Below are 27,430 nucleotides of genomic sequence, written 5' to 3'. Positions count from 1 at the left end.
TGATTATATAGAGATAATTTCTTCATTATCCAATACTCTAAGGTAAATAACCAAGGCTGATAATGATTATTGCTGTCAACATCCAGACAAAAACAAAAGAGTGATGAAAAAGAAAGAAAAGAGGCTGCGTTTTTGGTGTATCGTCACAATAAGTTTAAAACACCAACCAAAGAGCTTAGTCTGCTCCTAATCCCAAGAGAGAGAATTCTAATCGGTAGTCTTCTTATTCATCTTCTTCTTCATCTTCTTCTTCATCTTCTTCATAATGCCAAGTATGGAGGGTGGAGCACGATCTAAAAATAAACCACGAAATGAATTAATGAGAGGTTTTAATATGTTACGAAAAAAGATTCAAGGGGCAAAGTCATGTACTGGATGTTGGGAAATTTTTTTCCGAGTCCATTGGCGGCATGACACACTCAACTGTAATGTTCCATCCTCCCATGTCACGTCCACTAAGTTCGAGGGCCTTTTCTGCTGCTCCTTCTTCCCGAATAGAAATGATAGCTTTCCTGTAAAAAAACTCATCAAAAGGCAATTGCCTTTTAATTCTCTCTTAAAACTCACAACTTGAGAGAAAATTATATAAGAAGCCACAAACAAACCTGCAGGTGGGGAGAATGTCAACACCGGTGACCTCTCCACATGAAGAGAAATGTTTACTCAGCCCGATCTGGAGATCAATCTCAGGGAGCGAAGTGTCATATCCCGAAACTATCATCCTAACAATTTTGTTTGCACGAGTTAATCAACATGACAACAACAACAACAAGAACACACAAAAAAAGGGAGATGGTATTACTTACGTGCGTTCTGAACTGAAGTGTTTGAATGACACATCAGCCCATCCAGGATCAATGTAGTCTCCATTAAACGGTGACTCCTCAGCGAATACACGCCATCCTCCCTCGACGGCACTTCGACTAAGGTTCAACGCCTTCTCTACGGCACCTTCTGTGGCAAAGTCAACGAAGGCAAAGCTGTGAAACAATAAAAACAATTTGTTAGCATTTTTAAAATTATGACTTCTAATAACAGGGGAAAATTGAAACCAACCTCTTGAGGATACCCTTTTCAAAGTTTCTGGGAATATAAATATGTGAGATCTCTCCGCATGAAGAGAAATGTTTTGTCAACGCGAGCTCGAGATCATACTCATAAATCGAAGTATCATATCCCTCAACGCGGATCCTGCTAAAGATACTGCAATAATATTTTTGATGATTTAGCTTGCATGAGGTATTATTATCAACAACATGAGGAAAAATACATCTCCCCAGAAAAAAGAAAAATAGAATCAATTTACCGGTCTTTTGGAATGTTTGATGCATCACTACCGTTCGATTCAAACCCCTAAGGTACGTACAAAAAGGAGATCTAATCACAAATTCTACTAGTTCAAATACTGTTCTTCTTTCTTGTGAAGAAACAATTCATAGAGAAACAGAGGTTATAGAGTGCGTAAGATGAAATCCATAAGGAGAAGAAGATTACTTCCATCGCCCATACTTAAGTTGAGAAGAGTAGACTGCTAGGGTTTTTTTTTTTTTTTTTTAGGACGAAGAAGGTATCTATAATTTTCGTTTAGACATTTCTTGTCTATAATTTAAAACAAACGATTGGGCCTTAAATTTAGGTCAGGCCTGTAACAAGCCCATATAGCCCTCGTTTTCTATCAATTGGGCTTTTATTCTGTGGGCTTTTATTATTTGTTGAAAACAAAATTGATCCAAATCTCAAATTGAACCGACAAAAACCCGGTTATCTCAAAATTCCAAGACGTTATTCTTAACAAGACGTTATCAGTGTAAGAACTTTTTGACTTTGAGAAAGTCTTTGAATAACTAAAACAGAGTTTTTCAAATTTCCCAAATGGTACTCGCACCCTGCAGACATTTTCGATCAAATTTTTCAGAGAGAGAGATAAGAGGAGATCATATATGGCTGCTCGGAAGAAACGTGCGGCGAAGAGTTCAGAGGATTCAGAGGAGGAACAGAGTCGTCGTCAACGGTTTCAAGCCATTCTTCTAGCTGACAACTTCACCACGAAACTTCTTCCCTTAACCTTAGAACGCCCCAATGTATTGTTACCGCTAGTGAATGTTCCCATGATCGATTACACCTTAGCTTGGCTCGAATCTGCTGGACTAGAAGAAGTTTTCGTCTTTTGCTCGACGCAAGTCATCGATTATCTGAACAACTCTGGATGGTACTCGCACAAAGACTTTACGGTGAAAACGATAGAGTCACCGCACAAATCCACTAGTGCTGGTGATGCTTTGCGTTATATCTATGAGCAACAGATTGACACGTCTCAGATTCAAGATGACGACTTTGTTCTTGTTAGTGGAGGTATTGTGAGTAACATGCCCCTAACGCAGCTGATTCAAGAACACAGAGATAGAAAGAAGAAAGATGATAAAGCTATCATGACTATGGTTATCACGGATCATCAATTCTTCATCGGTGTAAATCCTTTAACAAAACAACTTCTTTATTACAATGAGGACAAGATCTTCTTGGATACGTCATTGATGGATCGTAATCCATCTGTTTTGCTATGTAGTGATATGCAGGATTGTTACATTGACATATGTTCTCTTGAGATGCTTAGTCACTTTGTGGATAACTGCGATTACCAACATCTGCGTTGTGATTTTGTGGAAGGTGTTCTTGCTGATGATATTACGGGTTTCAAGATTTTCACTCATGAGATCAGCTCGTGTTATGCTGCTAGGATTGAAAACTTCCGGAGCTATGACATGGTTAGCAAGGATATAATCCAGAGGCGGACATTCCCGTATGTACCGGATATGAAGTTGAGCGGAAATTGTTCTCTTAAGCTCGGGAGACAAGGGAGCTATAAGGCTTCTGATGCTATCCGGTCACCATCTGTTCATGTTGGAGATTCCTCTGTCATTGGACATGCCAAAAAGATTGGGAGTGGGGCTAAAATCTTGAACTCGGTAATCATATAACACATTGTGCTGGAGCAATATTCTACTCTATGATGAAACTAGCAGCTGATACTCCACATAGCTCTGATATTAACTTGTATAAAAATACGGCGAGTATCATTACTCGATGGAAGGGACTTCTTGGGTTCTATGTAAAGCAAATTGACGAACAGATAGAAGTAATATCGAGATTGGAAGAGATGTGTCAAGAATCTGCGCATGAGTTGGGACCTTTGTTTGCTCATATATATAATATATTATTCGTTTTATGTATGAGCAAGAGAATGACAATTTGCAAGAAGTTGCAATCTTGAGATGGGCGGATGAAAAAGCAGGAGCTGATGAATCTGACAAAGTTTATCTGAAACAATGCGAGCCATTCATATAACATGGCTCAAGGAAACATCTGATGATGAAGATGACTGAGTTCGTTGGCTTCCAAATGGATTGATATATTGATTATTTGCAGTTAACAGATACTTTGTCTTTTATGTCACTCTTTTTTTTCCATGTTTATGTTGTTCTAATGATGTATTTCTTATCCATTGACTTACACACTTGTGATGTAAATATATACAACTTTATGTTTTTGTAAATGCATTATAGGAAGCTTATGAATAAATTGAAAGAAAAAAGCTTCATTGAGTGAGATTTGATGATATCTTAACTATGTTGCTTGGAGTTACCTAAGTATTAGCATAGTGGCCTTTTGTGCTTTCTAAAATGTTTAGATTTTGTTAATCCATCTATTAAATCACTAGACAAAATTAAAATTGTACCAGCAAACAAAAAAAACTTGTAGGTTCACAATGCTGTACCAATAAGAATACTGAAATTCTTATTTATGAAGTAATTTTTAAAAATTGTTATTTCCCAAAAATAATTAAAACACTTATATAGTTATTTAAGGAATTAGAATTTTTTTTTATCTTTTTTTGTCTGAATAATAATATTAAACCGTCCAAAGATACAATGATCGGCTGAAGGAGTTTTTTTTTTTGTCATCCGTATATTAAATAGAGCTCAAAATAGCCATTCCTGAGGAATGTTGTTTACATAAGTGATATGAAACGGTTCCGTACGAATTTTTCGTGCCAGATTGTCCGCTTTTACATTAGCACAACGAGAAATTAAAGATAGAGAGAAGTTGGAGAACTCTTCCTTGTCGCTCTGAAATTCCTCTAGATACACTGAAAATGCCGGCCATTCGGTTGGGGAAGACACCATCTTCACCAGGTCAGAACAGTCTGTAAGGAATGCTACCTCTTGATTATCTGCACCAATCATACACTTCATCGCCCAAAGGAGGGCCTCGAATTCTGCATGTAGCGGAGATAGACTTCTACGGAGGTTGGCAGCTCTCATTGTTGGCGGCTCACCATTTGATGGTATACACAACCACCCTATACCGGAAAATTTGTCACTATCTTTCCAAGATCCGTCCACAAAACAACGGTATCCCGTGAAGTTCGAAACTAGGGACACCCCCCTTATTCGAGGCCGATTTGAAAATTCCATTAAACCATGTATTTCACTATGTAGCTCCATTTGAGCTGAATGCCACAATTGGGCCTCTCTTTCCGCTAGCCTTAAAACCTCCAATGGATCATTATCAATATTTTCAAAACATTTTTCATTTTGTGCTTTCCAGATATACCAAATAATTCATGGAAAAGCTGTAGAATCAACCTCCGAAGGTGTCCTCCAGAATAAATGATCCAAGTTCGCAAAAATAGAATCCGTGGGAAAATTCTCCATAGCCGTAGGAATCTGAGAAAGTGCCCAAACCTGTCGTGCTGGATGTCACTGAAAAAGTGTGTGATTGACTGTTTCCTCTGGTGCTCCACATCTGGCACACCTAGTGTCACAATCAATTCCTCTTTTCCTTAAATTCTCTGTAACTGGTACACAACCCGTTAAAATTTGCCATAAAAAATGACGTATCTTAGGTGGACATTGTACTTTCCAACCTTTTAACTTATTGAAATCTGGTCCAATGAAAGACGAGTTGGATGATTTAATTAAGTGTAAAATAATAAAGGAATTATTAATTTTTGGATGATTTTGAAAGTAAAGAATAATAAGAAAATGAAAACGAAGAAGAAGGAACATCGTCTTCCCCAGAGAGTCCTCTTTCACCGCCTTTGATTCTTTTACTTATAAACCCTTACCTTCCTCTTCCTCTGTATATATCTCTCTCTAGAAACCTTTTTCCTCATCGAACTCGCCAGAAATGGCAGATGACTTGGCGAATCTCTGCCGATTTCTCTTCGACGACACCGCCTTTCCCTCTTTGTCGTCTTCGGCATCTTCAGATCTCTTTTCTCGCCGTTTACGCTCCGATGATTCGATCAAGCGCGGTCTCCGTTCTTTCTATCTCCTCCTTCGCTGGGGTATCGCTCCGATCGATGATTCCTCTGGCCAGCTACGCTTTCAGACATGGTCCGATTCGCAGGTTCAAGCACTTGTTTCGATATCTCAAGCGATCCTTCTACTATCGCGATCTCTTTTAGGTACTGACTTGACGCTGAATAGTTTAAATCAAGGTTTAGGTCGGTATCATTTACCTGTCCATTTCTTTGATTATAGTTCGTCTTCCACTTTCTGAGCTTTTCCAGATTAACAGTGATGACCTCGAATCATTTTGCTTACTGGTTTACTGTTTTTTTTTTGTTGGTGTTATCTCAGTGGACCAACTCGAACCAATCGTTTTGGGTGTCATCCAGGCGGTGATGGAATTCTCTCTCAGCTTCTTGGAAAAGTCAAGTTTTAGACAAAATGATCTGAAAATGGAGGTTTGTTCTTTATTTTGATCAATGCCCTTCTTTACTTCAATTTGTGATAGAGATTCAGTAAGGAAGTCTTTAATGTTGGATATTGGTCTCCTTTTCGTCATGATTTGTAAGTCTCTTTGTTGCTCTTTTTTGGTTCACTGGGTAAGTCTAGGACATACCTTCTAGAGAATTTGTTTTATTTGTGTTTGTTTTCCGATGATAAGACGCTTGAACTCGTTTTATAAGACTTTATCAGGGTCTTTACGCCAGCGGGTAGGTTTCATTGTTGCACCATAGATTTTAGTCACATATGCTTACCTGCATGTTTTCGTTTACCCTTTCCATGAGGGTTATAGTATGGTTACAGTCTACTTCCATTTTCGTCCATTCCCAAAAAACTTGTGGGCTACTGACTTTGTTCTTACTGTATTTCTATCAAGCTTGACTGCGTTAGTAATCTCTCCAAATGCTTGCTTGAATCAGATAAACATGGAAATACTTTTGGAAGTTGCTTCTTTTGATGGAAGTGAGAAGCAATATGATATATTACCGGCTGTCTCTCCCGCCGAAGTTGCAGAACTGTGGCCAGCGTTTTCTGGCGAGCATGATAATATGGAAATACATAGCCTCGTGAAATGTACTTTTCAAGGTATTGTTGCTACCCATCCACTCAGGCATTTGTTTTCTTACCTCAAATTTAACCTGATGACCCTTACATCTTTTGACATGTCAAGCAGGGGGCAGATGCTCAAATGAAGAGAAGCCAGTTGACCGGCTTCTTATTACGCTGATGTCTGAATGCATTGAATCTGATGTCCAGGCGCAGTCAGTAATAAAGCCCTCTTTTCAACAAGACTGTGGAGACCTGAATCCCTTAACTCGACACCTGGCTGTTGTTCACCTTGGCTGTGTTTGTCGTCTGATTATGGTCTGCAAAGAGCTTGTTCAGTTGCCAAATGTGTTAGATGAGAAGACGGTTGATCAAGCTTTCCTTGATAAATTGTCCTTCTGCTTAAGAATTTTGAAGCTGCTTGGGAGTCTTTCTAAAGATGTTCAAAGTATTGAAAATGACGGCTCATTGTTACAAGCAGTAGCTTCATTTACAGATGCTTTTCCTAAGCTGTTTAGGGTTTTCTTTGATTTCACTAACCACATTGCTACAGAGGGTAATATTGAGAGTCTTTCTCTTGCGCTAGTGGAGGGATTTCTCAATCTCGTCCAACTCATTTTTGGCAAGAGCAGTGTTTTTCAGAATGTCCAGGCATGTGTGGCAGCTTCTATTGTGAGCAATCTAGATTCCTCAGTGTGGAGATATGATGTGTCCTCTTGTAATTTGACACCTCCACTTGCTTACTTCCCTCGGTCTGTCATCTACACATTGAAACTCATTCAAGATCTCAAGAGACAACCATACCATATCCAAGATCTGAGGGTTTTAGAGTCTGAAGTCACCTATGACGATGCCAGTTCCACTGTTGATTCTGTTTATTTCCATCTGCGCCAGGAAAACATCCCGTTGCTCAAGTGCTTCACGGTCGAGGATATAATGAGAGTGATATTTCCTTCATCAAGTCAATGGATGGATAACTTCTTCCATCTTGTTTATTTCCTCCATCACGAAGGAGTAAAATTACGACCAAAAGTTGAGAGGACGTATTCCAGTTTAAGATCCAACAGTTTTGCAGAAGTTGAAAGCCAAATTTCTCATGACGATGAAGCCCTGTTTGGAAATTTGTTTTCTGAGGGTAGTCGTTCTCTGTGTTCCATAGAACCAAATGATCAACCACCTGTTTCTGTCAGCAGCAATTTACCATTGCAAGCTGCTAAGGAACTGTTGAATTTTCTTAGAGCGTGCGTTTTTTGTCAAGAATGGGTTCCTAGTATATACGAAGATGGATGTAAAAAGCTTGACGCTGGTCACATTGATATCCTGCTCAATATAGTAGGCTGTAGTATTGAAGACAAGGCTTCTGATGGTGGTTGCATGCTCCAAGATGAGGGAAGACCTGGACATGTTGCTTTTGAGCTGTTACTCAATCTCTTGAGAAGTCGTGCTCTGTCTGATTTTCTAGAGTCCTACCTTTTTCAGCAAATTCTTGTTGTCGAAAATAGTGACTTCAACTATAATGATAAGACTCTGGCACTGTTGGCTCACACTCTTCTTTGTAGGCCGGGGTTGGCTGGGGCACCGTTGAGAGACAAAATTTATGATGGTTTCGTTAGTTTTGTTGCCGAGAGAGCAAGAGGTATATGTGCTGAAGCTTTGAGTCTCAAGGAGTTGACTGCGTGTCTTCCCTCTGCTTTCCATATTGAGATTCTTCTTATGGCTTTCCATTTATCAAATGAAGCTGAAAAGGCAAAATTCTCAAATCTCATTGCTTCATGTCTACAGAAAGTTGATACCCCGTCAGGAATATGTGATGGTCCTCAGCTGTCCTCTTGGGCAATACTGATATCTAGGTTGTTGGTGCTGTTGCACCATATGTTGTTACATCCAAACACATGCCCAACATCATTAATGCTAGATCTAAGGTCTAAACTGAGAGAAGTTCGTAGCTGTGGTAGTAATTTGCATGTAACCGTTGGTGATCATTTATCTTCATGGGTGTCTCTTGTAGCCAGGGGTATAACTGATTCATGGACTGAGGATGAGTCAGTCAGCCATCTGATGAGTCAAATGATTGACTTTTCCCCACATCCTCCTACATTTCAGAATGATGTGTCTGCTGCCAAAACCCTAAACTTGGATTATGGAGATTTATCTGCGAGTTTGTCTCGGGTTTTGGGGCTGTGGAAGGGAAAAAAGGCAGGAAAAGTGGAAGACCTGATAGTGGAAAGATACATTTTCATGCTTTCTTCGGATATTGCTCGTATTAACTGTGCATTGGATAGTCAGCCCTCCTTGCATGTTAATTACCAGAATGTGGACATATCTAGCTCCGTGGATCTCATCTGCACCAGTCATTTGCTTGTAGGCGACATCAATGTTGTTGGTAGGAATATCGAGTTGAGAAACATTCTGATCGGTGTTTTAAATCAGCTCCAGGCAGCACCTGAGCAGGTGGTTGAGGATTTGGGTTTTGATTTTATTCGCGAAGGAGCTTGGCTCTCTCTTCTGTTGTACTTTCTTGATGGTGGCGTCTGGGATTATTGCAAGAAAAATTCATGTTCAGAAATCTATCCCTTCTGGAGGGAGTGCACATCTGTTGACGCCAAGTATGTTGCTGCGGCAGAAGGGGTAGTCTCTTACTTGATGGAGACTGGTGATATTGCAGAATTGCTGAGAATGCTTTCATCATTGGTTGGCAAATATTTGCGAGTGTATAAGAAAGCTTTCCTTGCAACTTTCAGCGCTTGGAATCATCACGGTCATAGTTCGCCTTCTCTGCTACTTCTCAAGCATACTCAATTTGGTAAAAGTCTTCAAGGTGAATATGCGAAGATTGGTGACAATTCTCTCCATCTTCAATGTATATTTTATCTGTCAAAACTGGATGCTCTGGGAGATGGAAGAGGTTCGGGTGTTTTATGGAAAGTGTTTTGGGAATTTATGGTACATGGGTTTCCCACTAGTCTTCAAACTTCTAGTGCGATTCTTCTTTCATGTATTCTAAGCATAAGATGCATTGTGCTGACAATAGATGGCTTACTCAAACTGGGCAACTCAAAGGAGAAGTTTGGGGCAGATACTAGTGTACTTCATCAGCTACTTGATTCTATCATGATTATTAAGTTTGATCAGGTATTCGAAAGCTTTCATGGAAAATGTGAGGAGATCCATCAAAACATATGTGCCGTGTTGCAGCTTCCAGATTTGACGGAGTTGTTCCTGATGAAAGACATGGAGGGGTTTGTAAGAGATATCAGTGCTGAGCAGATAGATAGAAGTCATGTGCTTGAAGGGGTGATCATCAAGATTGTAGATGTTATGGACAGTCTAAGCAAGGATTCTTCTAAATCTGATATTTTCAAATTTTATCTTGGTGGAGATGCAGTCTCTGAGCATACCAGGGAATTTTATGAGTTGCAACGTGGAGATCTGTCTGTTTTTATTGACTCATTAGACTACTGTTCCTTGGAACCAGTAAACATAAAAGTACTTAACTTCCTTGTTGACCTTTTGTCTGTGGCTCAATCCCCCGATCTCAGGAGAAGAGTACAACAAAAATTTATTGACATGGATTTGGTATCTTTGTCTGGGTGGCTGGAGAGAAGACTGTTGGGTTCCTTCGTTGAGGAAATAGATGGGAAAAAGACTGCAAAAGGAAATTCTCTTCCTTTCAGAGAGGCAGCAATGAATTTTATTAATTGTCTTGTATCATCTACTAACGACCTACACCCCAGAGAGTTACAGAATCATTTATTTGAGGCCTTGCTGATCTCCCTCGATAGCGCGTTTCTCTCATTTGATATCCATATGTCTATGTCATATTTTCATTTTGTTCTTCAACTTGCAAGGGAAGACAACCTGATGAAGATGGTTTTAAAGAGAAGCATAATGCTGATGGAGAAGCTTGCTGCCGATGAGAAGTTGCTTCCTGGTTTGAAGTTTCTTTTTGGTGTGATAGGCACCTTGTTGAGCAACCGTTCTCCAAGTCATGGAGAGAGTTTGTGTGGAAAGTCCTTGGCAAGCTATAAGAATACTGCAACAGGTCCTTTGGTCCCAAAACTTTCAGGAACAACGAAAAAATCTGATACATTGGCTCTCCCCGTGGATCAGGAAGGAAGCTCAATATCACTTGAATGCGATGTCACCTCTGTTGATGAAGATGAAGATGATGGAACATCTGATGGTGAAGTGGCCAGCTTAGACAAGGAAGATGAAGAAGATGCCAACAGTGAGAGTTATCTTGCCTCAAAAGTCTGCACTTTTACGTCCAGTGGCAGTAATTTTATGGAACAACACTGGTATTTTTGTTACACCTGTGACCTTACTGTGTCCAAAGGTTGCTGTTCTGTCTGCGCAAAAGTTTGCCACCGCGGTCACCGTGTTGTCTATTCACGATCGAGTCGGTTTTTCTGTGACTGCGGAGCTGGAGGTGTTAGGGGAAGCAGCTGCCAGTGCCTGAAGCCACGCAAATTTAATGGAAATGGAAGTGCTCCAGCTCGTGGTACAAATAATTTCCAATCGTTTTTACCCTTGTCTGAGGATGCAGATCAGCTTGCAGAAAGCGATTCGGATGTGGAAGAAGATGGTTTCGGGGAGGAAAATCACGTTGTGTTATCTATCCCTAAAGAAACTCAATATAAGATGTCACTGCTACTCGAAGAGCTCGGGATAGAGGACCGAGTACTGGAGCTTTTCTCATCTTTGCTTCCGTCTATCACTAGCAAAAGAGACTCTGGCCTTTCGAAAGATAAGCAGGTCAATCTCGGGAAAGACAAAGTTCTTTCATTTGACAAAGATCTTTTGCAGCTGAAAAAAGCATATAAAAGTGGGTCACTGGACTTAAAAATAAAGGCTGATTATACTAATTCAAAGGACCTTAAATCTCTTTTAGCCAATGGTTCCCTTGTCAAGTCTCTCCTGAGTGTTAGTGTTCGGGGTCGCCTTGCAGTTGGAGAAGGTGATAAAGTTGCTATATTTGATGTTGGACAGCTAATAGGACAAGCCACAATTGCACCCATAAATGCAGACAAGGCCAACGTTAAACCACTTTCAAGGAATATTGTTCGTTTTGAGATTGTGCATCTTGCATTCAACCCAGTTGTGGAGAATTATCTTGCTGTCGCAGGCCTTGAAGATTGCCAGATACTTACTTTGAATCATCGAGGTGAAGTCATCGACAGGCTTGCTGTTGAGCTTGCCCTGCAGGGTGCATTCATCAGGCGTATAGACTGGGTTCCTGGTTCACAGGTTCAGTTAATGGTTGTTACGAACAAATTCGTGAAGATTTATGATCTATCCCAGGATAGCATCAGTCCAACACAGTACTTCACCTTGCCAAACGACTTGATTGTGGATGCTACTCTTTTTGTTGCTTCTCGTGGGAGGGTTTTCCTTCTTGTTCTTTCAGAACAAGGGAATTTGTATAGGTTCGAACTATCTTGGGGCGGAAACGCAGGCGCAACACCACTTAAGGAAATCGTTCAGATTATGGGAAAGGATGTTACGGGAAAGGGTTCATCTGTCTATTTCTCTCCAACATATCGACTGCTTTTCATATCCTATCATGATGGAAGTTCTTTTATGGGTCGACTCAGCTCAGACGCAACATCCTTAACTGAGACATCTGGCATGTTTGAGGAAGAATCAGATTGTAAACAAAGGGTGGCTGGATTGCATCGTTGGAAAGAGTTGTTGGCTGGTAGTGGATTGTTTATTTGCTTCTCCAGCGTGAAGTCAAATGCTGCTTTAGCTGTGTCCTTGAGGGGCGATGAAGTATGTGCACAGAATCTCCGTCATCCGACAGGATCATCTTCCCCTATGGTTGGAATAACCGCATACAAACCTTTGTCAAAAGACAATGTTCACTGTCTAGTTCTGCATGATGATGGCAGCCTTCAGATTTATTCTCATGTTCGGAGTGGAGTTGATGCTGACTCAAATTTCACAGCTGAAAAAGTTAAAAAGTTGGGTTCTAAGATACTTAACAACAAAACCTATGCTGGTGCAAAGCCGGAGTTTCCCCTGGATTTCTTTGAGAGGGCATTTTGCATTACAGCAGATGTGAGACTTGGCAGTGATGCTATTAGAAATGGTGATTCCGAGGGAGCAAAGCAGAGCTTGGCATCTGAGGATGGGTTTATTGAGAGCCCCAGTCCCATGGGCTTCAAGGTATGGTTGGAATTCTCCAGTAATTTTTCTTGATAATTTTATCTGTATACTATGCTTGGTTATTAGTTCAGTTCTCTTAATAGTATTTTGACCGTCTGGTTATGATTATATGGGTTGCTTGTGTCTAGTTATCTAACCTCCTTCTCTCTTTCAGATATCTGTCTCCAATCCAAATCCTGACATTGTTATGGTTGGCATCCGGATGCATGTGGGTACTACATCAGCAAGCTCTATACCTTCAGAAGTGACCATTTTCCAGAGATCGATTAAGATGGATGAGGGCATGAGGTGCTGGTATGACATCCCATTTACTGTGGCTGAGTCACTTCTAGCTGATGAAGATGTTGTAATATCTGTGGGGCCGACTACTAGTGGGACTGCACTGCCCAGAATAGACTCGCTTGAAGTATACGGTCGAGCTAAAGATGAATTTGGCTGGAAAGAAAAAATGGATGCTGTGCTAGATATGGAAGCTCGTGTGCTTGGTCATGGTTTGCTTCTTCCAGGCTCTAGTAAAAAGAGAGCGTTGGCACAGTCTGCTTCAATGGAAGAGCAAGTTATCGCCGATGGTCTTAAGCTCCTATCAATCTATTATTCAGTTTGTAGGCCACGGAAAGAAGTAGTGCTTAGCGAACTCAAATGCAAACAGCTACTGGAGACAATTTTCGAAAGTGATAGGGAAACGCTGTTACAAACTGCAGCTTGCCGTGTTTTGCAGTCTGTCTTTCCAAGAAAGGAGATATACTACCAGGTAATGTTTCTACCAAATTCAGTCTTGCATGTTCAGTTTCTATTTCCAAGCGCAGATATTCCTTAAATTTGTATGTTGTCTTTTGCATTGATAATATCTGATGCTATAGGTCAAAGACACCATGCGTCTCCTTGGAGTGGTCAAGGTGACCTCTATTCTTTCTTCGAGGTTGGGCATTTCTGGTACTGGAGGTTCGATTGTTGAAGAGTTCAATGCTCAGATGCGGGCGGTGTCTAAAATAGCTTTGACCCGTAAATCAAATTTCTCCGTCTTTCTGGAGATGAATGGTATATGCAGTTTCAGTTATTATCTACAGTATATATATTTTCATGTGTAGTTCAAAGTTCAAACACAATTTTGTTTATTATATCTTTGTATTTTGTAATAGGAGTGGCTGTTTGTCATACAATTAGCATCTTCCTTTCATATAGGTTTGTTTATATGAGATATGTTTGTTCTGTAGGCTCTGAAGTGGTTGATAATCTGATGCAAGTGCTATGGGGAATTTTGGAGTCAGAGCCACTCGATACACCTACTATGAACAATGTTGTGATGTCCTCCGTTGAACTAATCTATAGCTATGCAGAGTGTTTGGCATCTCAAGGAAAGGATACAGGGGTTCATTCTGTAGCTCCTGCAGTTCAGTTACTGAAAACACTTATATTGTTTCCCAATGAGTCTGTGCAAACATCCAGCAGGTGTGTTCTTGTGTATGTTTTTTATACTCTGCTCTCTTAGATATGTACAAGTCTTCTAACTAAGTTTCTTTACAGCTTAGCTATATCATCAAGGTTACTTCAGGTTCCTTTCCCAAAGCAAACAATGTTGACAACAGATGATTTGGTTGACAATGTTACAACTCCTTCGGTGCCTACCAGAACAGCTGGTGGAAATACACATGTCATGATTGAGGAGGACTCTATAACTTCATCTGTTCAATACTGCTGTGATGGCTGCTCCACCGTCCCTATACTGAGAAGAAGGTGGCACTGCACTGTTTGTCCAGATTTTGATCTATGTGAGGCATGCTATGAAGTGTTAGATGCAGATCGTCTACCACCACCACACACTCGAGACCATCCCATGACAGCAATTCCAATAGAAGTGGAATCACTTGGTGCAGACACCAATGAGATTCAGTTCTCTGCGGATGAAGTAGGTATTTCAAATATGTTGCCGGTGATAACCAGTAGCATCCCACAAGCTTCAACTCCCTCCATTCATGTCTTGGAACCTGGTGAATCTGCTGAGTTCTCTGCCTCAGTGACCGATCCTATATCTATCTCAGCGTCAAAGCGTGCCGTAAATTCTTTAATTCTGTCTGAGTTTCTCCAAGAGTTGAGTGGATGGATGGAGACAGTATCCGGTGTTCAAGCTATTCCTGTGATGCAATTGTTCTACAGATTATCATCTGCCATTGGTGGAGCCTTTATGGATAGCTCAAAGCCCGAAGAAATAAGCTTGGATAAATTAATTAAATGGCTTTTGGGTGAAATCAATCTCAGCAAGCCGTTTGCTGCTTCAACTCGCTCTTCCTTTGGGGAAATTGTGATTCTTGTGTTTATGTTTTTCACCTTGATGCTTCGGAGTTGGCACCAGCCTGGTAGTGATGGTAGTAGCTCCAAATTAGGTGGAAGTACAGATATACATGACCGGAGGAGTGTCCAGAGCTCCACTGTAGTAGCTACTCAGTCTTCTTTAGATGTTCAAGAGAGAGATGACTTTGCGTCTCAGCTAGTTCGTGCGTGCAGTTGCCTCAGGAACCAAGAGTTTGTTAATTATCTAATGAACATACTTCAGCAGCTAGTGCATGTTTTTAAGTCACGTGCTGCCAATGTTGAAGCTCGTGGATCAAGCGCTGGTTCTGGTTGTGGAGCCATGCTCACAGTCAGAAGAGATTTACCTGCGGGTAACTATTCTCCCTTCTTTTCGGATTCATATGCAAAAGCCCATAGAGCAGATATATTTGTGGACTATCACAGGCTGCTACTTGAGAATGTGTTTCGCTTAGTATATACCTTGGTTAGACCTGAAAAACAAGAGAAAATGGGGGAAAAGGAAAAGGTATACAGGAATGCTTCTTCTAAAGATTTAAAGCTGGACGGTTTCCAGGATGTTCTATGCAGCTATATTAATAACCCTCATACGGGTTTTGTTAGGAGATATGCTAGAAGGCTGTTTTTGCATCTTTGCGGAAGCAAAACTCAATACTACAGTGTCCGAGATTCATGGCAGTTTTCCAATGAAGTGAAAAACCTATACAAGCATGTTGAAAAGTCTGGTGGTATTGAAAACAATGTTTCATATGAAAGAAGTGTAAAGATTGTGAAGTCGCTTTCTACAATTGCTGAAGTTGCTTTGGCGCGACCTCGGAACTGGCAGAAGTACTGTCTTAGGCATGGAGATTTTCTGTCCTTCCTACTAAATGGTGTATTCCATTTTGCGGAAGAGTCTGTTATCCAGACACTTAAACTCCTCAATTTGGCCTTTTATCAAGGAAAAGATGTGAGCAGCTCAGTGCAGAAAGCTGAAGCAACTGAAGTAGTGACAGGCTCAAACCGATCAGGATCTCAGTCAGTGGATTCAAAAAAGAAGAAAAAAGGTGAAGATGGGCATGATTCTGGTTTGGAAAAATCATATGTGGATATGGAAGGGGTGGTCGATATCTTCAGTGCCAAGGGCGGAGATCTCTTGAGGCAGTTTATTGATTTCTTTCTACTGGAATGGAATTCAAGCTCTGTTCGCACTGAAGCAAAATCTGTTATTTATGGCCTGTGGCATCATGGAAGACACTCATTCAAAGAAAGTCTGTTAGCAGCTCTGTTGCAGAAGGTTAGATACCTGCCTGCATATGGTCAGAATATTGTTGAGTACACAGAACTTGTCTCCTTGTTGCTCGGCAAGGCTCCAGAAAACAACTCAAAGCAAGCAATTAATGAGCTTGTGGATCGTTGCCTGAACCCTGATGTGATAAGGTGCTTTTTTGAGACGCTGCATTCCCAGAACGAACTCATTGCCAATCATCCAAACTCCCGTATATACAGCACTCTGAGTAATCTTGTGGAATTTGATGGTTATTATCTTGAGAGCGAACCTTGTGTTGCCTGCAGTTCTCCTGATGTGCCATATAGCAAAATGAAGCTTGAAAGTTTGAAATCCGAGACAAAGTTTACCGATAACCGCATCATTGTGAAATGTACTGGGAGTTATACGATACAGTCTGTGACAATGAATGTTCATGATGCACGAAAGTCAAAGTCGGTGAAGGTCCTGAACTTGTATTACAACAATCGCCCTGTCTCGGATTTATCAGAGCTTAAAAATAACTGGTCAATGTGGAAGCGTGCCAAAAGTTGCCATCTGTCTTTTAACCAAACTGAACTGAAGGTGGAATTTCCTATTCCTATTACTGCGTGTAACTTCATGATCGAGTTGGATTCCTTCTATGAGAATCTTCAAGCGTTATCTCTTGAACCATTGCAGTGTCCTCGATGCAGCCGACCTGTTACTGATAAACATGGTATTTGCAGCAACTGCCATGAGAATGCTTATCAGTGCAGGCAGTGCCGTAACATTAATTATGAAAATTTGGATTCATTCCTTTGCAACGAGTGTGGCTACAGCAAGTATGGGAGGTTTGAGTTTAACTTCATGGCAAAACCAAGCTTCATATTTGATAATATGGAAAATGACGAAGATATGAAGAGGGGATTGGCTGCTATAGAATCTGAGTCTGAAAACGCTCACAAGAGATATCAGCAACTCCTGGGCTTCAAGAAGCCTCTTCTGAAGATAGTTTCAAGCATTGGTGAAACTGAAATGGATTCGCAGCACAAGGACACTGTCCAGCAAATGATGGCATCTTTACCTGGTCCATCATGCAAGATAAACCGCAAAATCGCACTTTTGGGTGTACTGTATGGTGAGAAGTGCAAAGCTGCTTTTGATTCTGTCAGCAAAAGTGTACAAACGCTGCAGGGGCTTCGCAGAGTTTTGATGAGCTACCTCCATCAGAAAAATTCCAATTTTTCATCAGGTGCCTCAAGATGTGTGGTCTCAAAGACCTTAAACAATTGTTACGGTTGTGCCACTACATTTGTCACTCAATGTCTTGAGATTCTTCAAGTGCTGTCGAAGCATCCAAGATCTAGAAAACAACTTGTTGCAGCTGGTATTTTGTCTGAGTTGTTTGAAAACAATATTCACCAAGGTCCGAAAACAGCCCGTGCTCAAGCTAGAGCAGCCCTTTCTACTTTCTCGGAGGGTGATCTGAATGCAGTGAATGAGTTAAACAATCTGGTACAGAAGAAAATAATGTACTGCCTTGAACACCATCGTTCCATGGATATTGCGCTCGCCACTCGTGAGGAAATGTTGTTGCTTTCAGAAGTTTGCTCTCTCACTGATGAATTCTGGGAGTCAAGACTGCGCCTTGTTTTTCAGCTACTATTTTCATCCATTAAATTGGGTGCTAAACATCCTGCGATATCAGAGCAAATAATTCTTCCTTGCCTTAAGATTATTTCTGTGGCATGTACACCTCCAAAACCAGATACGGCAGAGAAAGAGCTTACGATGGGAAAATCTACTCCTGCAGTGCAAGAAAAGGATGAGAGTGCTGCTGGCATCATAAAGTATTCATCAGAAAGCGAAGAAAATAACCCGAATGTATCTCAGAAGACGCGAGATATTCAGCTTGTGAGTTATTTGGAATGGGAGAAAGGGGCATCATATCTCGACTTTGTGAGGAGGCAATACAAAGCCTCTCAGTCAATTAGAGGTGCTAGCCAAAAGTCTAGAACCCACAGATCAGATTTCTTGGCACTTAAATATACACTTAGGTGGAAGCGACGGTCTAGCAGGACATCTAAAGGTGGTTTACAGGCATTTGAGCTCGGGTCTTGGGTCACAGAGCTTATTCTTAGTGCATGTTCTCAATCTATCAGGTCAGAGATGTGCACGCTGATTAGTTTACTCGCTGCACAAAGCTCACCTAGGCGCTACAGGCTGATCAATTTGCTGATAGGCTTGCTTCCCGCTACGCTTGCAGCGGGTGAAAGCAGCGCAGAATACTTTGAACTGCTCTTCAAAATGATAGAGACACAAGATGCACTTCTTTTCTTAACTGTCCGGGGTTGTCTGACAACAATCTGTAAATTGATCTCCCAAGAGGTGGGAAACATTGAATCTCTAGAAAGGAGTCTTCAGATCGACATTTCACAGGGATTTACCCTCCACAAGCTCTTAGAACTCCTTGGAAAGTTCTTAAAGGTTCCAAATATTCGTTCCAGGTAATTTTCTCATCATTAAATCTATTGATCTGACATTGACTTCTTCATACCTGTCTAATGTTTTGAGTGTGGCAGATTCATGAGAGACAATTTACTGTCTCATGTTCTGGAGGCCCTCATTGTAATTCGTGGCTTGATAGTGCAAAAGACAAAGCTTATAAATGATTGCAACAGACTCCTAAAAGATCTTCTTGACGGACTTCTGCTTGAAAGCAGTGAAAATAAACGACAATTTATCCGTGCCTGTGTTTCTGGACTGCAAACCCATGCAGAGGAGAAAAAAGGACGTACCTGTATGGTAAGAAGAATTATCATACTGACCACTGTATCATCTTCAAAATATATGATTCTTTATGGAGATATTCATCACTTTTACATTCTCTGGGGATCTTCTATTCTTCTTTTTAGACTTCTGGATGAAAATATTAGATACACTTAGTTTGAGTATTATGAGTATTTTGATCAGTCTATATAGCTGATATCCTTCCTAACTTCATATCCTAGAAACCAGTTGACATATATCCTTGACATCTTTTTTTGATAATTTCAATTGCATGTGCAGTTTATTCTTGAGCAACTTTGTAATTTGATCTGCCCGTCAAAACCTGAGGCTGTGTATATGCTGATCTTGAACAAATCACACACGCAAGAGGAGTTCATCCGGGGATCAATGACAAAAAATCCATATTCGAGTGCTGAGATTGGCCCACTGATGCGGGATGTTAAAAACAAGATTTGTCAGCAGTTGGACCTGTTAGGACTACTGGAAGATGACTATGGCATGGAGTTGCTTGTAGCAGGAAACATCATTTCACTAGACCTGAGCATAGCTCAAGTTTATGAGCTAGTTTGGAAGAAATCAAATCAGTCTTCTACTTCACTGACCAACTCCGCACTGTTAGCTTCAAATGCAGCTCCCGGCAGGGATTGTCCTCCCATGACGGTGACATACAGACTTCAGGTTTGTGACCCTTTTCTGGTGAAGAACTAGGCCAAAGATGGGTTTTGCTCGCCTTTACTTATTGTTTTTGATAAAAGCGCTGGCAAATTTCATATAATATTGTGTGGTAAAATATTGGCAGGGGTTAGATGGTGAAGCTACTGAGCCTATGATCAAGGAATTGGAAGAAGATAGAGAAGAATCACAAGATCCAGAGATTGAGTTTGCAATAGCAGGTGCAGTTCGGGAATATGGTGGTCTTGAAATTTTACTTGATATGATCAAGGTAAGCTTCTTAAACTATCAAGGGAAACTGAGATTCTCCTAGGGTCTTAACTTTTTGATGCATCGTGAAGGAGCATTAAAGAAGAATAATTATATTACCAAAGTAGTTTTTTAACATGTAATGTATTCCTACGAAGCTGGTTGAGGTTGCAAATTAAATCGATATTGCTGACTATGCAGAGTTTACAAGATGACTTCAAATCCAACCAAGAAGAGATGGTTGCAGTTCTTGATCTCCTAAACCATTGCTGCAAGATTAGAGAGAACAGGCGAGCTCTACTCAGGCTAGGGGCTTTAAGCTTACTTCTTGAAACAGCTAGGAGGGCATTTTCTGTGGATGCTATGGAGCCAGCTGAAGGCATTCTCTTAATTGTCGAGAGTTTGACTCTTGAAGCAAATGAAAGTGACAGCATCAGCGCCGCACAAAGTGCTTTGACTGTCAGTAACGAGGAAACTGGAACTTGGGAACAGGCCAAGAAAATAGTGCTTATGTTCTTAGAAAGGCTAAGCCATCCTTCAGGGCTTAAGAAGTCAAACAAACAGCAAAGGAACACGGAGATGGTTGCTAGAATCTTACCTTACTTAACATACGGTGAGCCTGCAGCGATGGAAGCACTCATAGAGCATTTTAGCCCTTACCTGCAAAACTGGTCTGAATTTGATCAGCTTCAGCAACGTCATGAGGAGAACCCCAAGGACGACAGCATTGCTCAGCAAGCGGCGAAGCAGAGGTTTACTGTGGAGAATTTTGTAAGAGTGTCAGAATCTCTCAAGACAAGTTCATGTGGAGAGAGGTTAAAAGACATAGTTTTGGAGAATGGTATCATAGCTGTTGCTGTCAAACACATAAAGGAAATTTTCGCTGTCACGGGACAGACTGGGTTCAAATCTAGCAAGGAATGGCTTTTGGCTCTTAAACTTCCGTCAGTGCCTCTTATTTTGTCAATGCTAAGAGGATTGTCGATGGGTCATTTGCCTACCCAAACATGCGTAGACGAGGGAGGAATTTTAACCCTACTTCATGCCTTAGAAGGAGTCTCTGGAGAAAACGACATCGGTGCAAGGGCTGAAAATTTGCTAGACACACTCGCCGATAAAGAAGGAAAAGGAGATGGATTTCTTGGAGAGAAAGTCCGTGCATTACGAGATGCCACCAAAGATGAAATGAGACGCCGTGCATTAAGAAAGAGAGAGGAGCTCCTGCAGGTAAATATTAATAATGATTCTCTCGCAAGGAAACTAAATGTGTAATTTGGTCTTGTAACAATGTTTACCAAGTTTCTCTTTTGTAACAGGGACTTGGAATGCGTCAAGAGCTATCTTCTGATGGTGGTGAAAGGATTGTGGTTTCTCAACCAATTCTTGAAGGTTTTGAGGATGTAGAGGAAGAAGAAGATGGATTGGCTTGCATGGTGTGTAGAGAAGGCTACAAGCTCAGACCTTCTGATTTATTAGGAGTCTACTCTTACAGTAAACGGGTGAATCTGGGTGTTGGCAATTCTGGATGCGCACGTGGCGAATGCGTTTACACTACCGTGAGCTACTTCAACATCATTCATTTCCAATGTCATCAAGAGGCGAAAAGAGCCGACGCTGCTCTTAAAAATCCGAAGAAAGAATGGGAAGGAGCTATGTTACGTAACAATGAATCTCTTTGCAACTCTCTCTTCCCTGTCAAGGGTCCCTCAGTTCCCTTAGCACAGTATCTTCGTTACGTTGACCAGTACTGGGATAATCTCAATGCTCTTGGTCGAGCCGACGGAAGCAGACTCCGTCTATTGACATACGACATTGTCCTGGTAAGTTAAAAATTGGTTCTGAAACTCACTAGGTGTTAGCCTTCGATTCAATTGGCATTTGGTTCAAAAGTGTGTCAATTCGGTTTGGTTTTAAACTTGATCCGGACTTGATTCCAAACAGCTAATCAAGTGGCTCTGTTAATTTTGTTTCAGATTTACAATGTGAGTTGCTGACAACTTTTGTTTCCTCTGTAGATGCTGGCTCGGTTTGCAACAGGAGCTTCTTTTAGCGCGGATTGTCGAGGTGGAGGAAGAGATAGCAATTCCCGCTTCTTGCCTTTCATGTTCCAAATGGCCCGTCATCTTCTCGACCAAGGAGGCCCCGTGCAACGCGCAAACATGGCTAGATCTGTTTCATCGTACATTTCGTCATCATCGACATCTACAGCAACAGCTCCATCCTCGGACTCACGACCTTTAACTCCTGGATCTCAGCTATCATCAACTGGAACAGAGGAAACGGTTCAGTTCATGATGGTTAACTCACTTCTATCAGAATCATATGAATCATGGCTCCAACACCGTAGGGTCTTTCTCCAGCGGGGGATTTACCATACTTTCATGCAACACGCTCACGGTCGGGTAGCTACTCGCGCTGCAGAACCAACCAGTTCGGGAGGCAAAACCCAAGACGCAGAAACCTTAACCGGCGATGAACTTCTCTCTATCGTCAAACCAATGCTGGTTTACACCGGTATGATCGAACAGCTTCAACAGTTGTTCAAACCCAAGAAACCGGTCCACATCGAACCAATCAAGAAAGAAGGTACATCAAGTGGAGTAGAGCTTGAGCCATGGGAGATTGTAATGAAAGAGAAGCTGCTGAATGTGAAAGAAATGGTTGGTTTCTCCAAGGAATTGATCTCGTGGCTCGACGAAATCAACTCTGCAACTGATCTACAAGAAGCATTTGATATTGTAGGCGTTTTGGCTGATGTTTTGTCTGAAGGATTTACACAGTGTGATCAGTTTGTGAGATCGGCGATCGATAAAGATTGATTTCGGGAACAAGGAAGAGCTTTATGTGTTTTATTTTTGGCAATGTGTCTCTTGTTATTGATATTGTGATTGATTGTAATTTAGAAAATTGTCGCTGTTGTAAACATTGAGACACTCTGTTTTGTTGTGTTATTAATGCAAAACACACATATTGCTCTTTGTTTAACCTCGCAGGCATCTAATTCCAACAACTCACTCGATCGAGTTCGGTTTGAAAATTTCCACATTTGGTTTCGGTATCATGTATAACATTTTATGCAAATGTTTAGATTTGAATTCGACTATTGTATAGGTTCGAATTTAAATCATCAAAATAAAGGTTGGGTTAGTTGAGCCGATGTTTCAAAATCAAAGTTAATTGAAAATTAATTACAATTTGGCAATATCTTTATTATTTATTAACTTTTAAACAGAAACTCTATCTACTTTTTTTTTTTTTTTGGTAAGAAAACTCTATCTACTTTTATGAGTTTATGGAAATATATATATATATATATATATATATATATATATATATATATATATATTTTTTGTCGAGAAAACACACTCATCTCTCCTACAAAATTAGTGATACATCAACCTTTATTATAAACTATAAAGATATATTTAAAATTTGAAATGAGATAATCATGTGTCTACAATATAACATGTTATAAGTTCCAAGTACTTTAATATATGATTAATTCTTCTAGATACATTAAATCTAAAATTATTGTGATCATTTGGAACATGAAAGGCAAGAAGCGGGAATTGCTATCTCTTCCATGTAAATTATATTGGATTATTCAAAAAAAAAACACTATTAAAATTTGTTTCCTTATTTATGAACAATACATCAATGATAAAAACTCTACATAAATATCAAAAAAATAATTTCGAAATCTTGTTTTGTCAATTCAATACATGCAAAGAAACACAAGTAAGAGGAACGGAATGAAAAAAAGAAAAGGAATCATACAACTAATATTTTATTTTAGTGATAGAAATCTGAAAAAAGCAAAAATTTCTAACATCCGAATAGGGTTGGGTCGCCATTGCTAGGGTTTTATGATTTTGAGCTTCTCTGAAGGCCCATCAAACTAGGGTAACTATGGGCTGTTATATCTTTTTTTTTTTTTTCCATGCAATGTATCTCATAAACATAAATATATAGACAGCAATAATTGCGTAAACTTGAGAATGGCACGTCATGCTTAATGCATTGAGCCACCGACACAACTTTCTTTATGCTCGTTGAATTATTAATTGTTAAATGTCCTTTTTCTACCAATATTAATTTCACTTTTTCTTTATTTAATAGTTTATCTTCCCGAACAATAAAATTTATTGGAGTTTTTTTTTTTTTTGGGCAAACATTTATTGGAGTTTTTTCTTCCCTTTTTCCACTGTTTTTATTTTAATGCTCAAACTCAATACAAATAAAGCGGCATATTTTATTGACTTTCTTAATTTTTGGTACGGTAATCATATAATTCTTGAAATCAACACTTAAATGCATTTTTAAGTAACTTCGACCTAACTAAGTATATGGAGTAATTAATTTTGTTTGCATTGGCTTTGTATTTACGGGGATTTTTTCGTGCCATTGTCAATTCTTAATGGATACGTCATACGTGTCTTTAAAACAAACTATATATCATTGAACTAAATCTTGATTTGCAATCCAAGTTGGGTGGTACATTTAATTGGATTCCCTCTCGCGTTACGCCCACCTTAGTGCACCCAACACATTTACGTTCACACAAGCCCACTATTTATTTATTAATTAACATGCATATGTACTTTTTATTTGTTTAATTTGTGTTCACGTACTAAGTACATTTCATGTGAAATGTTATATTACGTTTTCAAACGTGATTTTTTGCCATGTGTATGAAGTTTATAACATTTACATTGTGTTTCTACATTTTGCAAACGTGATTTTTTGCCATGTGTATGAAGTTCATCTGCGACTAGTTATAATAAAATTCAATGTAACTATTTAAATTAACTTTTAATTTTATTTATCACTTTAATATTATTCCATTATAGTGTTTAATATGTCGCAATTTAATTTTCATATCTATTGTTTCAGTGTTCATTAGATTAACGATATATACATATATATAACTGAGACCTATATGATCCCACTTAAAACAATGGGGAGATAGTAAAAAAAACAAACAAACAAACAAAACAAATGGCAACTTTTTCAATGGTTAATATTCTTTGTGATTTCAAATTTTAAATAGATTTTGATGTCGTGGACTAGAAAATGTCAAAATCCTGTATTATATAACCGTTGAAAATTTATAGTTTTAATTTTTAAACGAAAAATCATTTCATTCATCACAATACTATATATAATGAGACTTGAAACATCAATTTCGTTGTCGGGGCCTTGCATATTAAGAGCCCTTTTCTAGGACCTCTAACCACAAACTAATCAATCATAAATTCTTTATCACTCACGAAACAAAACAAATAAAGAATCGTTTTCAGTCGACAACATCAATTTTTAATTCAATTTGTACTCATGGTTTTTAGAAATTAATGTGTTTTCTGTTTACTTTCTTTTAATTTCTAAGATAATTTCTTAACTTCTTTTTTTTGGTAAAAATAATCTCCTAAATTTGGTTGAGATAGTACATAATGATTTTTTTCTATATATACACATTAGCAATCTACATATGTATGTCAGTATATATGTGTGTATACTTATATGCACACACATGTGACATTTCTAAAAATTGTGACTTGAGAAGATAGTAGAATACAAACAAACCAAGCAACTCGCCAGGTCACGGGCCTTTGTCTTTTATCCTCGTTTCGTGAATTTACTCAATTCTCATATTAACTATGAGTGTAAATGGTAACATGAAAAAAATATTCAGCCAGATTCAGCAATTCCGCAGTTACTATTTGTATAAAACTAAATTCAGCTGAATTCAGCCAGATTCAACAGTTTTTCTAACATCAACAGATACATATTATGTTCATTTCAGATAAAATTTGGATTATACCGATTCACAACTCGAATTAAAATATTTTTGGCTATTAAAAATTACACATCAAATTTATATTTTAAAATAAGTTAGATCATACAAATACGATATATGAATAATTCATACACATAAAATCATTACCAGAATAGACAAGAGACATATTTATGTTCAGATATCTATTGAGAATTTTAATAAATTTTAGATACTTAAATATAATTTTCCAAATTTTTGCAAAAATAACTCATACTTATGCTAAAATAATATTTAAAATATCAAATTAAAAAAAAAATTGTTAATCATCCTAATCATATTAAGGATTTAAACTACTAGAGAACAATGAAAAATCAATAAGATAATCTATACTATATTATCATGTTTATTTTTAAATTAATTTTTCAATAAAACTTTGACAAAGCTTTCTATTAATTAATTATATCTTTTTAATAGTTCAAAAATTAGATTTGGAAGAACAACTCAATTTTGCTAAAAATATACTAATTCTAGTATTTATTTATTGGTATAAGAGTTAATTAGACTATTAGATAATTTTATCTATTTTATTTAGATATTTTTCCTTAGTTATTCTATTAATATTCGTAATTATTTGACCATATTTCAGTTAAAGGCTTAATTATTTCGACAGATTCTGCTGAAAAACACAAAAAAATTCAGCTAGATGCAGCGGTTACCATTTGAAAATGTTAAAATTCAGCCAGATTCAGCTAAAAACCACTAAAAATTCAGCCAGATTCAGCAATTCAGCCGGATTCAGCCAGATTTCTCGATTACCATTTAGACCCATATGTTTTAGAATTAATTTCTGTTTCTGTTTTTTTGTCCACAATATGAAATCTGCTATAGGTAAAACATATGTTATAAAGTAAATAGCTCACGTGAAGTAAGACTATTTGGGTTTAAACTATTTGGATTTGATGGATTCTTATCCCCCACCCCATATTGCATGAATGAAAGGATTCGACCATCCAAAAAAAAAAAAAAAATGGATTCGTCCATGCAGGTAATTTAGTTGGATATTAATTTCATTTAATTAATTTGTCTTCTTGATAAATAAAAATATAATTTTTAAAACTGATGTGCTACAAATGTTATGTGACATTATACGATGCTTCAAATGAAACTAAGGTACCAAATTCTATTTATCTTTGTTCTTTACTACTCCCTCCGTTTCATATTACTTGTCGTTCTAGATTATTTCACATAAATTAAGAAAACGATTAAAATTATTGTTTTACCCCTAATTAATACATTATTTTGTTTGATATATGTAATTAATAAGCTCAAAAAGTAGGGTTAAAACTGGAAAATCTGTCATAAAATTTGCATTGTAAATATAAAACGACAAGTAATATGAAACAAAATTAAAACGACAAGTAAAACGAAATGGAGGGAGTAATAGAAAACATATTAGAAAACATATATTTATTTGTTCTTTTTTCATATTTTTACTTTTAAATATTTTATTTTAGAATATAGTGAGTTAGTAACATATCATGGACCTACCTAGTTAATAATCTGTCGAAAAAATCTGTCCATGGCTATCAACGAGAGAGATCCACAAAACTAGAAATTGCCTGTATGTATTCGTTTCATAGTTTTGTGTACGTTTGCTAAATTAGTGGTTTCAGCATATTCGTTGCTTATGTACGTGTATAGCCAAAATAATGATTTCTAACATCTAATTACTTTCAATACTAATATATAAAACGAACAACAAAACATTAGTTCCTTACATTATCGAAATTAGTATATATTTGACCTTGTTAAATACATATATAAACTTCACTACTTCAGTTACTTTTCTTTTACTCAATAATCTTGTGAATTTTTATTGGTTCACATATTTCAACAAAC

At 38.6% G+C, this 27,430-nt stretch overlaps 3 protein-coding genes across 3 annotated transcripts; 2 read left to right on the top strand and 1 right to left on the bottom strand.

The window, feature by feature from the left end:
- Positions 1-6: 6 nt before the first annotated feature.
- LOC9320380 (nucleolin 1) lies at positions 7-1,500 on the bottom strand. Its single transcript, XM_021030823.1, has 7 exons — positions 1,495-1,500; positions 1,307-1,353; positions 1,057-1,203; positions 807-980; positions 606-722; positions 373-512; positions 7-293 (listed from the first exon to the last, which is right to left on the bottom strand). The coding sequence occupies exons 1-7, from the start codon at positions 1,498-1,500 to the stop codon at positions 208-210; spliced, it is 717 nt and encodes a 238-aa protein (XP_020886482.1). The 3' UTR covers positions 7-207.
- Positions 1,501-1,838: 338 nt separating this feature from the next.
- LOC9320379 (translation initiation factor eIF-2B subunit epsilon) lies at positions 1,839-3,633 on the top strand. The gene is given in 4 exon segments (XM_021031263.1): positions 1,839-2,967; positions 2,970-3,211; positions 3,214-3,339; positions 3,342-3,633. Coding segments are annotated over 4 exon segments (1,437 nt in total). The 5' UTR covers positions 1,839-1,940; the 3' UTR covers positions 3,384-3,633.
- Positions 3,634-5,018: 1,385 nt separating this feature from the next.
- LOC9320378 (auxin transport protein BIG) lies at positions 5,019-22,740 on the top strand. The gene is made up of 14 exons (XM_021031229.1): positions 5,019-5,470; positions 5,646-5,752; positions 6,215-6,380; positions 6,469-12,509; positions 12,664-13,260; positions 13,370-13,547; positions 13,724-13,958; positions 14,034-18,551; positions 18,627-18,849; positions 19,114-19,512; positions 19,634-19,777; positions 19,957-20,982; positions 21,072-21,575; positions 21,771-22,740. Exons 1-14 carry the CDS (start codon positions 5,191-5,193, stop codon positions 22,572-22,574), a joined length of 15,222 nt encoding a protein of 5,073 aa, XP_020886888.1. The 5' UTR covers positions 5,019-5,190; the 3' UTR covers positions 22,575-22,740.
- The last annotated feature ends 4,690 nt before the right edge of the window (positions 22,741-27,430 follow it).

Source organism: Arabidopsis lyrata, assembly GCF_000004255.2.
Source record: "Arabidopsis lyrata subsp. lyrata unplaced genomic scaffold ARALYscaffold_3, whole genome shotgun sequence".
In the NCBI taxonomy this organism is placed as follows: Eukaryota; Viridiplantae; Streptophyta; class Magnoliopsida; order Brassicales; family Brassicaceae; genus Arabidopsis; species Arabidopsis lyrata.
Note: the sequence above shows the minus strand (reverse complement) of the source record. Positions and strands in the feature narration are given on the sequence as shown.

Coding starts and splice junctions, on each gene's coding strand:
- LOC9320380 (XM_021030823.1), bottom strand. Junction 723..806: donor CACTTCAGTTCAGAACGCAC/GTAAGTAATACC, acceptor CAAAATTGTTAG/GATGATAGTTTCGGGATATG. Junction 513..605: donor GACATTCTCCCCACCTGCAG/GTTTGTTTGTGG, acceptor GTTTTTTTACAG/GAAAGCTATCATTTCTATTC.
- LOC9320378 (XM_021031229.1), top strand. CDS start 5,191: ATGGCAGATGACTTGGCGAATCTCTGCCGATTTCTCTTCGACGACACC. Junction 13,548..13,723: donor CGTCTTTCTGGAGATGAATG/GTATATGCAGTT, acceptor TTTGTTCTGTAG/GCTCTGAAGTGGTTGATAAT. Junction 19,778..19,956: donor TTTTACTTGATATGATCAAG/GTAAGCTTCTTA, acceptor CTGACTATGCAG/AGTTTACAAGATGACTTCAA.